We start from the raw sequence: 12,666 nt of genomic DNA, 5'->3' as shown, positions 1-12,666 counted from the left end.
TAATATCATTTCAAGATCATTATTATGCATGTGCCTCGCCGAGTTTGTGTAAGTTGCCTTCTCGCTTTCAAATCTCGTCTTCTACAAGTCGCCCCCTCTTTTTCTTGTCTTAAACAAGGTGCCTTGGTGAATTTGTACAAGTCGCCTTCTCACCTTCTGTCCCTCTCGCTTTAGTCTTAAACAAGGTGACGTGGCAAGTCGCCTTGTAGTTGTTTTTTTGTTTGTTTGTTTGTTTTGTTTTGTTTTGTTTTTTGTTTTTGTTTTTGTTTTTGTTTTTGTTTTTGTTTTTGTTTTTTTTTTTGGGGGGGGGGGGCAATTTACACAAGTTGGCCTTCTTTCATGTCCCCGTGGCCATTACAATAATGTAGCATACAGAAGCGTGTCACTATGCAAATAAGCAATGTCCGACTGTCTCGAAAGTTCTCCAAAAGTTTTTGCAAGCATAAAATATCATACAGATATGAGCTGAGGCAAAAGAGCAAAAGAGCTGTGAAAATGCGAACAAAGTCACATCACATGATAAAGGCAACTACAATGTATCTACAGTTTGTGAAATTTTAAAAGTCATGCAACGTATCGTGAACAGATGTCAATGACTTTTCCACATGTTCTGTATGGTACTTGTTGATTTTCAGCTACAAAATTAATGTTGATTGTGCGATTCATGGTAGATTTTTTTTTTTTATCAGCGGTGTTGCCACCCTTTAGATCTGTACAAATGAAAAATAAAAGTTATTAGTGGAAAATTGAGCAAAGAAAATGCAATTCCATTGGTCCATCGATTCCACCATTTTCTTTGCTTAATTTTCCACTAATAAACTATTCATTCTGGTCAGTTTTTCTGTTTGCGTTAATTTGTTAAAATCATACGAAAAATGTATTTGTAAGATCGCAACTGCTGCTCTACATTTTTGATAAATTGCCCAATCTTTAACCCTCTGCTTTGATATTCTTTTGCTTTCATTTAATGTAAATCATTTCACGAATTTTAGAATTATTGATGATTGGCGCTGTACATATAAGGTGAAAGCATGATTATGAATGATTATTTCAGCAATGTACATCTTAGAGAGACAAGACACAATGTGACGAAAAAAAAAAGGGTAAAACTATGACAAAATGCAGTGCAATGCAAAGATACGAAGACTATGATCGCAAACTAAAAAGAAAAAAATTTAACTCCATTCTTGTTGATTTGAGATATTTTGTTTTCAAGCTGCTAAAAAATCAAATAAAGTAACAAAAGCATACTGGACATGTGCGTTTAATCATAATTTCAAGATATTTCTTTGTTATTTATCAAGTTCAGTATCACTGGAAACTGAAAAGTTTTTATTTTGCTCTATATCTGATGACAGACTTTAAAAATAGTTCAATATGATGCTTAACCTGTTTTGCGCTAAAATCTTATATTATATCAATACATATCATAGCATTCGACACTCTTGACCATTCTATTCTACTCTCCAAACTTAGTCATTATGGTATTCTGGGTCAAGCATTTTTATGGTTTAAAGATTATCTAACAAACAGAAGACGATAGTTACCTTTAATGGTTTTGAATCTGATCCCCTTTTAATCGAATGTGGTGGTCCTCAAGGCTCAATTCTAGGCCCACTATCATTCCTTCTTTATTTCGATTATATCATTAATAATAATAGAGGCCATTTTGTGTGATGGACTTGGGTCGTTCTTTGAATCGTATACAGGATAGGCTGCTATACGAGATGAGAGAAGCGATGAGAGAGGGCGCTATAATATGAATGTACAAAGGATCCAAGTCCTGGACTTGGTCATTCTTCACTCATTCATTTCAGGTGATTGCATTGAGCACTTTCATTCTTCACTCATTCTTCACTCATTCATTTCAGGCACTTCCGGGGGTAATTAGTTTTTATGTAATTTCTGTAGTTAGGTTTTTTTTTTAATTAGTTTTAATGAGTCCATGCATAAGCTACAATTTCCCATATCAAACTGAATTTTGCCAAAAAATAATTGGACTTGGGTCGTTCTTATATTCAGGTCTTCAATTATTATAGATGAAAGTTTGACTTGGAATGAGCATTTGCATCATGTTCCAACGTGTATTTCTAAAAATATAGGGATCATATCCCAGCTGAAGTTTTTTTCTCCTTCGTTCAATTTTATTTTGATGATTAATCATGACTTTATTCAAGTTCAAGAAAGTGTGAGAATAACAAGTATACAAAACAACCAGGTCCACCGTTTCATTCAAAACGAATGGCAGGTTTAGACACGTACATGGGGGTACAAAACAACAATATTATATAATTCCTTAATTCTACCATATATAAGTTATTGTAATATTGTATGGGGAACTTGCGGCTCTACCAAAATAAATTCTATTTTCAAAATTACAAAAGAAAGTTATTCGCATTTCCTGGCTCATACTGATTCTTATTTCATGAACATAAAACATTGAAGGTTTTTGATTTGAATATTATTCAAGAAGCAGTAAATATGTTTGATATAAGTATTCATGATCAACTTCCGTCATCGTTTATTAACATGTTTAGGTTTAATACTTACTGAACTGTCCATTCGTGCCCTACTCGTATATATAGAAATTTTCATCTTTTGAATCCCAAATTATTAGTGACATATAAATCTATCAGACATTCGGGTTCGGACATTTGGTATAATCTCCCCGGCAATATAAAGTCTTGCTCAAATATTTAATTATTTGAAAGCTTCACTAAAACGATATTTGATACGATCATATTCTACCCACTCATCAAGATAACAAATATTTATGGTAAATGATTGTTTTTTATTTTCAATCTCTATTTTATTCCTTCAACTGCATATTGCACTCACACCTGCAACTACACTGTACCCACCTTATCACTTTCCTCCAAGAGAGTTGTGTCCTTGAATAATCCTTTTATGAGGCCCCCATCTATTTCAAGCTTAATCGCTTACGGTGGTGGTCTCCTGCATTCATTGATATCAGTCATTTACTGAAAAATTCTGTGTATTTCATTTTATGTTCTTGTGTAAGTACACTGCTCAATGCAATCACCTATGTGTATTTTGTATACTGTTATCGATTCATTTCACTGCACTTGCTATTCTTTGTCCTTGTACTATTGAAATTTGTATTCAAATTGTATCTAATTGAATGCAGAAATAAATCAAATCAAATCAAATCAAATCATATCATTATAGTTAGTACATATTCCAGACAAATTGATTGCAATTAGATCACTGAGTTCTTTATTTTGAATTTATACAAGTCATTTTTTTTTAACTCAGATTTTTTTTTTTTCGCGCCGCGATCGCATTTCGGACTAAATCAGTATTGCTCAAGACGTTCAATTGATTTGGGAAAATTTGAGACTGACTGGGAAATCCTATAACAACATTGAAATGATAATGCTTACAATAAGAACAACGAAAATATTAATGACAACGATGATGATATTGATGATAATAGTGAAGATAGATAGAAAGAGAAAGAAAGAGTAGAAAAAGGGAGATAAAGATACTGTTATGGTATGACATATTTTGTATTTATCATGTAATAATTTGTCTCATTTCATTAATGTTTATCACGTAATTAATGAAAGAAATTGATGTTGTTGTAAAGGTTAGAAGAATCACAACTTTAAAGACAAAAGCTTACACCAGCATTACCAAATAAGGAGATTTTGCGAAGCACAATGAAGTAAAAGACAGCAATTTAGAATTAAATGTTTTAGTATGAGTAGACCCTAAATGTGACGCTAACATACGAGGAGAGGGTATCCCTGATGCTATGCCTCATACTAATCTGGACGTCAGTCAGGACGTATAAGCACAAGTTTATAAGTTGGTCAAACAGGACCATTTCAGAGAACTAGTCAATGTACCCGTGGAGTGTCAGAAATCCTCCATGGGGATTCCCCCAGAAATGGTCAAGGTCACTGGGTCAACAGACGTCAAATATCTGTTTTGCGCTACTCCTTGGTACGATCTTGGCCAAACTTGCTGGAAGCATAAGTAGGCGTACGCCAAAGAGATTTTGAGGAGAAAAATCTCTTTGGCGTACACCTGGGAATCCCCATATGAGTAGGCCTACACAGCGCCCTCTATCGGGTGTCTGATTATATTTCTGGGGAATCCCCATATTAAGTAGGCCTACATAGCGCCCTCTATCGAGTGTCTGAAGTTATTTGACCTTTGATCCCAGTGACCTTGACCTTTCCAAAAATGAACCCCTCAACGGCAATTTCGCGGTCAACCTGCATCTACCCACTAAGTTTGATGGAGATCGGACAAAGGACCTGGGAGGAGTAGAGGAACAAACAGACAGACAAACAGACAGACAAACAGACAAACGTTGCTCGAATTGTAGTGTGATTCTTGGTTTCCATGGACAGGAACTGATGACGTCAAGCGGAGGCTTGACCAGTGCAAAATGGAATATTTAAGAAAGTATTGAGAGGCAGAAAACGCCAGCCCATAAAAAAAAGGGGCAGGACTTCTGTAAAAACTTTCCAGGAAGTCACTTCAGTTAGCTTATAGTTCGTATGGAGGCCTATGGCCCAACAAAATTATGCAATGTTTAGGCGCAAAATTCAGATGCCACATAATTTGCGGAACACTCAAGACCAGCTACGTCATTTCAAAATTGGGAAGTAGCAGAGTAGCAGAGTGCTGGAATCATTGTGATTCAGGGATTGGTGCATTCTGACCGTCCAGAAGAGAATCTACAAGGATTCGAGTTTAACACCAACAACTGTTGTATATAAGTACATGACCATTTGTTTGAAAGTTGTTTGTGCCTTGTAAGTTTTTATGTAATTGCCGATATGGCATTGTTTAATGGGCTGATTACTCATCCCCTAGCACTCAACGTTGAAAGATAATGATGCATTGTCAAACATTAGTATGGAAATTATTTGTGGTTAAAGGATGGAACTACGATATGTTTTGTTAAAGCTGTATGACTAGAATCAAGAATAACAAAGGACCACAAAAATAAGGGAAATATGATGTTATTAAATTAACAGGGCGGTGAGGGTTCCAGAGAGGACCACACTTTGGGGGTTCCGACAAGGAATCTTCTAGAAGTTACCAACGAGCAGAGCAACCAAGCTCGAGATCAAGTCGAATCGGGGATCTGTATTGAAGTTTGTATTATGTTACTATTAAGCTTGCAAACTTTCACAACTTTGAAACCAGTATACAGTGCTCTCCCGTTATAACGAAGTGCTCGGGACCGGCAGTTTTCTTTCGTTATAACCGAACAAATAAATACTTAACAAAAACTCCATTCCGATGGTTTGTAAATGAAAAGTGAGAAAGGTTCAATGTTCCGAAGGTTCGTTGTTCTGAAGGTTCTTTTAATCCGACAGTGAAATAAGGTTTGCTATTCCGAAGAAGGTTTGTTAATCCAAAAAAAAAAAAAAAAAAAATCCTATCATTTTGTGACTAACGAACCGTCGCATCGTAATAACAACCATATTTCTTATTGCATTATTGTACAGTGAACGAGGAGTCTTTCTATTTCTTTCTCTCCTGTTCTTTCTCACCATCTTTCATTATCGCCGTCACCTTCTTCTTTGTTTTCTTTCTTAGCATGACATGTGTACATGACCGTGTATGTTTTGTTGGGTGAAATAGTTTGTTTTTGTTGTAGTTAAGTAAGTCGATAGTTCGTGTAAGCTGTTTATTTATTTCTTTGTGCGTGAGGCCCCAATATCAAGCTCGGCTTACTGGGAATTCTCCTGTATGGTACCTTGGCTTTTATTATTATTATTGTTATTATTATTATCATTATTATTATTATCATTTTCATTATTATTTTTATTATCATTATCGTTTTTATTATTATTATTATTATTATTATTATTATCATCATTATTATTATCATTATTATTATCATGTCTCCGTTCTCTGTCATAATGACTTGCTTACCTTTCATGTGCAAAATCAGCCATGAATTATTTTGAACCATGTGTATATTTCTGAAGTGATCATCGTTGATTAAACTATACCATACAGAAACAATGAAATGAAATGAAATGAAATTTCTTTGTCGGATTAACGAACCTTATTGATAACAAACTTTTTGAATAACGCCATAATGTTCGTAATAACAAAACTCTATTTCATTTTCGACCTAACGGAGATTTCGGTGTATCAGAATTTGTGTGTTTTGTAATGAAGTACCTTCGAAACAATAAAACGAACCTTGTTTAATTTCATATTATTGTATTACAATAATGCAATTCCCCCTGGGAAACTGTACTGGACACACAGAGCGAACACACAGTGATGTGAAGTGTTCGCCCATGTGCAGAGATGCTATAAATGTTATAACGGAGCACATTTATTTTTCTTTTGTTTTTCTTTGCCAAGAGCCCTCGGAAAAGACTTCCTTATAATGAAAATTTTGCTATAACCGTGTTCGTTATAAGCGAATTTTGTACTATAGACTTTAAAGGCGATAATTTTGGGACCAGAAGTTTTACTTGGGTCGCGATCCAAATCGCACAAAAATGTGTGTATTTTTTGCTCATGAAATCCCAATGATAACTGTTCTATCATCTATAACTCTTCCATAGGCATATGCTTGGAAAATTCTTCATGTTGATATTTAGTTTAACAAACATGATTATATTAATATAAATAGCAGGCTTGTTATAAGTTAACAACATATCGTGGCAGACACTGCCAAATGCAATCAAACATGCAAACAAGTATTAATCAATTATTTTTACGGCAAAGTCGAGTGACAACTCACCTTTAGTGACTATCAGGTTTGTGGATGATTGGAATGTGCCATGGAGTGTAACCTGGCAAGTGTAATAGCTGCTGTCTTCCAACTGTGCGTCATTGAGCAGCAGTGAAAAGTTGGCCGACATGTTAAACCTCGAGTCAGATCCAGGGAAAAATCTGTGCCACGAAAGAGCGAAATGGAAATTCTGTCAAAATGTGGCAAAAATGGCCTTATAAATTTGATCCGGCACGACATGTGCTTGACATCGACAAAAAAAACAAAACAAATAACAAAACAAAACAAAACCCAAACAAAATCAACAAAAAACAAACAAACAAAGCACTCAAACACTTTTGGATCATTGGATTTTACAGTAAATGTAATTCAATGTATAGGCCCCACAATCACTGTGCAGGAAATGTTTGATAGGGACGAACAATTATATTTATCTTAACAGGATAAAAAAAAAATGTAATGTATAACATCGGAAAAATTGATCAATAACGCAACAGACAAAATCCCTTCCACACTTACATACAAATAGTATGTCTATAGCAATGGGGGTTCCATGTGTGCCTGTACTTGGTATGTAATTGGGAAGGGGGGGGGGGGGGCTCCTGCACTTTCATCGTAAAATAGTTTTTTTTTTTCATCATAACAACACAAACTGCTTTACAGCTTTCAGGGCCACTTTTACTGGCACTATGCACAGTCACTTTCAGTGTACATTATTGTCATTAGTGAGATTTACACTTAACTTGTTCATCATGCCCCCTCTCACTGACCACTGACACACAACATGGGTATTTAGGTCCAATTAGCTGCTGAAAGGGATTATTACTTCATGGTTCCTGCATGGTTCAAGGTTCAAGGCCACTCATATTCATATTGCTGATCATTAAGATTTATCCGAAGACTCCGAAATGTATTGCATTTTAGAGTCTGAGTAACTATCCAAAATGCTGAGTTTTGATTGGATATTGGTACTATATTTGACAACTAATTTTCCTCTACCTCAGGCATGAGAATGCCTGAATGAACTGCTTGACACTCTGTGACAGCCCTGTTTGGTATTCAAACTCATACCCACCTCTGCCTGAAGCGCCGCAAAACTTGTTTCGAGGTGTCATTGGTCAGGACCCCACGGTACCATGACAGCGCTACTAGGCTACTTTGATCAAAGATGCAAGGAATTTCTGCATTATCACCTACAAATACGGTGACATCATCAGGTGTGCTTACATTCCCTTTTATTCCTTTGAATAGGCTGATCCCTGCAGTTAAAAAGCATACAAGAAAAGGATCAGGAAAAAGGCATGATTGTATGACTGATACAAACAACACATTTGATTAATGATCAATTCTTCTTTTCGGTATTTAATTACACCATTAATAAAAATTCCTCTCCTCCGTGATAAAGAAAGCAAAGATTGTGAATGATATCGCCACAAATTGACAGAAAGATCGGTCTGTATCTGGTCATCAGGTATGTTATGTTCTGCGGAGACTGCGTCTGGCTCCACAGAAACCACTCTATACCGTGGAGAGCGCAATAATTAAAAAAAGATTCCTCCGGACAGACGGATCATTCTGTCTACACCACACAGTGCTACAGATATAGTGTAATACCAACCAAGCAAGAGCCAAGGTAAGGAGGTTATTAGATCTAATGTCAGCTGATACCAATATCCCTAGAAGGGAGTAGAAGCCCCTTTGTGGTATCACAAGGGTAGGTGCTACACCATAGAACATTTGTACGAATAACAGGCGTCAGTATGCAATAGACTTCTACTTGAGGCTTTCTGCACCTGATCACAGTGTCAAGTGCACGAAAAACACGGCAAGATATACGAACCCCCTTTGTGTTATCACAACAGTAGGTTCAACACCATAGAACTTGCATGAATAACAGGCGCCAATGTGCAATAGACTAATCTACTTGAGGCTTTCTGCACCTGATCACAGTGTCAAATGCACGAAAATCCCAACACAGAAGTCATCTGCAGTATGTCGAAAAACTTACCCGCAACAAGTAATGACAGAAAATAATTGAGGTACATTTTGTATCTCGCTGATAGAAAATCCATGGTTGTGAAATAGCATTGATTCGTTCGAGGTCCAAGCAGACTCTTCATCCCATGCACGTTATTAACACTAAAATAGTAAGTAAATCCCAAATCCCTTCTTGAGCTTGCCTGGGTCGTAGCCAGGGTTTCTCAAGGCAAAATCCCTCCTCTTTGCAAGAAACGATACAACTCGAATGAGAAAGTCGCGGAGGGTATTAATCAAATGTTCTTTGATGTTTAGAAGGTTAGTACAAACACATTAGCAGATCTCACTCGCACTTTGAACCTAGTTCAGTTCAATCCTGAATCCTTATCAATGAGTTGCTTGTAAAAAAATTAATGATTAATGGTTTGATGCGTATACACGACGTCCCACATTTATCACGTTTATGACACCGGAGAGTGACTTAGTGGCTGAGTGTAAAGTTGAGTCTCAGAAAACATAAAGAGCTCGCACTGTCTCTCACAATAAATTATTACAGCTGCTAAAAGTATTCCGTACGACTGACGTCGACCAGTGATCGACAGGGAAGGACACTGAGTAGGAACCAGTAGAATTCACAACCCACAATAAACGCCACTAGCTGGAAATGTAGTACAATTTGAGGGACGACAAATTTCCCAATCTTTAACCCTCTGCTTTAACATTCTTTTGCTTTCATATAATGTTAATCACTTCACTTATTTCTTAGATTTAATTATGATTGGCGGCGTACATACGGTGAAAACATGACTATGTACGAATCATTAGTTCAACAATGTACATCTTTGGGGGACAAGGAACAGGTGACGAAACAGGTGTCAAACTATGACAAAATGCAATGCAATGCAATGATACGAAGACTATGATCGCAAAAACCCCATTCTTGTTAATTTGATGTATTTTGTTTTCAAGCTGCTAAAAATCAAAGGAAGTACAACAGCATACTGGATATATGCGTTTAATCATAATTTCAAGATAATTCCTTGTTAATTTTGTCATGCTCAGTAGCACTGAAAACTGCAGTTTTTATTTTGCTCTATCTGATGACAGACTTTAAAAATATTAAAAGATGATGCTTAACCTGTTTCACGATAAAATCTTATATTATATGTTTGTATTATAGTTACTACATATTACAGAAAAATTGATTGCAATTAATTCACTGAGTTCTTGATTTTGAATTCCAACAAGTCGATTTTTTTAGCTCTAATTTTGTTTTTCGCCGCAATCGCATTTCGAACTAAATCAATATTGCTCAAAAAGTTCAGTTTATTTGAGAAAATTTGAAATTGGCTGGGTAATCCTATACAACATTGAAATGATAAGATAACAATAAGAACAACGAAAATGACAATGATGATGATATTGATGATATATAGTGACGATAGATAGAGGGAGAGAAAGAGGAGAAAAGGGGAGATAAATATACTCTGCTGGGTGAGTTTGTAAAATGAACACATGCATCAGCGTCATTCTCTTAACTCTCTTGTGGCCTAGCCAGCTTCTCAGATGAAAAAAAAAAAAAAAAAAATGAAGCAAACACATAAAAAAGTAACAGACAGAAAACTCCTGGTATGAGTATTTTAGGGGTATTTTATTATGGCAACACACACTATAAAACGTGATTTGAACAGGTTGTCAGTGTGGTAGTCTTTTCCTACGCAGTGCTAGTGTTCCATACTTGAATTTCCTCTTTCTGTATTGCTCTACAAGGAACGACACGACCACGTGACGACTTGTAGGTGGGTGTGGCATAAGACAACCACTCCCATCAAGAGCGGACCGTCCATGCGCTCCGTCTTTTTCCTTTGACGCAACAGAGGAGGAAGACATCTCAACGTCCGATTGGTGGAGACGAGTATCGGCGTTCATAGGGAATGCAAGTCCGAGAGTGGAGATGTTTGTTTGTCTGCTGCTGTTAGTATCACATGTGACTGTCTTTCCTCCACCAATCAGCTTCCCGCTTGCCTGGATTCGGTCGGCAAACGCCCTCACACGTTCCGACAAAAGTTCGTGTCTCTTTTGATTCCCGCGCAAAGATTTGTCATCCTCCCGAGTCGCCTCGACCGGGTTGCTAGGGATAGAAGTCTCGGAGCTCCTCGCTGGCCCACATGTCTCGGATGTTCTCCGTTGTGTTGATTTGATGGAGTGCATGAAGTCCTGGTAAGATTTCTCGATCTCCGCCAACGATTCGGCGCAGGTCTTGCCTTCGTCTCTGTCACCCTCAGTATGGGGCAAAAGTTTGTTGACCTTTGCTGGAGGTTGAGACGAAGGCTGTGAAAAAAGAGGGTAAGAGAACAAATATGAAGAGTGATGTGGAGGAGTAGGAGATGAAGAAAAAAGAACTTAAAACAACACTGATATTATTGTGTACATTGCTTTCCGTCGGAAACACAAATTACTGACAATGGAAAAAGATGGTGTAGGACTACTCGCAATAAGTTGATAACAGAGTGGAAGAGAAAAAAAAATGAAAAGGGAAGAAAGCGGGAATGTCGGAAATTAAGAACAACGAAGGGATGATATGGAAAGATATCCTAATAAATAGGGGACGTACATTTATATACAAAGAGAATCGACAAAAGAGAGAGACAGAGAGATAGGGAGATAGCAGGAGAGAGTACTCATAAGGTTTGGATAAAACCTGCCAAAAGGAAAAAATAAAATGTTATCAAACGCATTCCTTAGTTTTAATGACCACTGTTTATTCCCTTTTGATGCATGAGCCTGTTTGTTTATTTCTTGAAAAAAAAAAGGCACCGCCGTAATGCTTATAACTTCGTGGCACATATTATGATCGTTTTTTTTTTTTTTTACAATTTTTACGATAACTGTTAGAATTACCTTTATCTGTCCAAGCACAGAATAGTTGGATCTACCGAAGCTTTGCGGAATTCTTTCTGATTTAGAGCAAGTTGGTACGATGCTTCCCAAAGAAGATGCCACATCATCTTCAGAAATAACAGGGAAAGCAACATGATTAGCATCGATTATGACCTTTTTCTATCCTATTTAACTTGAGAAGAAAAGATTATACCCAATAATATTTGTTAGAATATCACCTTCCACAAAATGACCACCTATGCCCCAACCCCATTAAAAAAAAAGGCTTGCGAAATTCATTTGTGTTAAGTAGAACAAAAGCATAATAAAAACAAGTCTCCTACTGTATTAAAGGGGTATAGAGACTTCGATATAGGTGAAATTATGTATCATAAGGTGTATCGTCCCTTAACCCTGTAATTCCCTTAAAAAAAGAAAAAAAAAAAACGTTGGGTGACAGTACATTTGTGGCAAAAAAATCAGTGGGTTAAGGATAATGACGTAACCATAAGATGTGAAGAGGAATAATAAATTCCAAATTATCTTAAGACCATATTTCCCATTAAACTGTGAAAGTATTTTTCCTTTGACAAACGATAAGTACAGCGGCTCACTTGAGATCCTCTCTTTGTTGTGGCGTCTGCTCTTCTTCTTGCCACCCTTGGTCGATTTGACCCTCTCTCCCCGTACGCTGCGGTCACCATCCGACTCCTTCTTCTTTACCGCTCCCAGAGGTCTCAGCACTAATTGCGGGTTTCGCCGAGATGTGGCGGGGTCTCTGAGCAGGAAGGCCGGAGTCTTGGGCATGGAACCACAGTCGATTTCGATACCAGGGAGGGCCTTTAATGGCTTTGGAATCATAATTCCATTCGAAGCCATCTACACGAAGGAAGGGAAAATGCTCTACATGCAAGAATACCTCATATATATAGTCACGCATCTGATTGCGGTCAAAGTAAAGTGATTATAAATTTTGCCATAAAGGGGGAAAAGGGTCACAAAAAAGTTGTAATCGAAACAACCATTCACCTCATAGTTTCTAGTCGTCATGGTGTGTAGACATGCAA

At 37.0% G+C, this 12,666-nt stretch overlaps 1 protein-coding gene and 1 long non-coding RNA gene across 2 annotated transcripts in view; both read right to left on the bottom strand.

The window, feature by feature from the left end:
• LOC140233734 (cell adhesion molecule CEACAM3-like) overlaps positions 1–8,814 on the bottom strand; it is an 84,918-nt gene extending 76,104 nt beyond the window's left edge. Inside the window, exons 1-3 of the mRNA XM_072313835.1 lie at positions 8,751–8,814; positions 7,818–8,001; positions 6,752–6,903 (exon numbers count right to left, since the gene is read on the bottom strand). Coding sequence (XP_072169936.1) covers positions 6,752–6,903; positions 7,818–8,001; positions 8,751–8,814 — 400 coding nt within the window. The remainder of the gene's footprint in view (positions 1–6,751; positions 6,904–7,817; positions 8,002–8,750) is intronic.
• A 2,169-nt stretch (positions 8,815–10,983) lies between these two features.
• Positions 10,984–12,343, bottom strand: LOC140233641 (uncharacterized). The gene is made up of 3 exons (XR_011901556.1): positions 12,214–12,343; positions 11,621–11,727; positions 10,984–11,050 (listed from the first exon to the last, which is right to left on the bottom strand). It is a non-coding gene; the product is annotated as an uncharacterized lncRNA (long non-coding RNA).
• Positions 12,344–12,666: the final 323 nt, after the last annotated feature.

The sequence above is a fragment of the Diadema setosum genome, chromosome 10, assembly GCF_964275005.1.
Source record: "Diadema setosum chromosome 10, eeDiaSeto1, whole genome shotgun sequence".
NCBI classification, from domain to species: Eukaryota; Metazoa; Echinodermata; class Echinoidea; order Diadematoida; family Diadematidae; genus Diadema; species Diadema setosum.
This window is presented reverse-complemented; position numbering and strand designations above follow the sequence as displayed.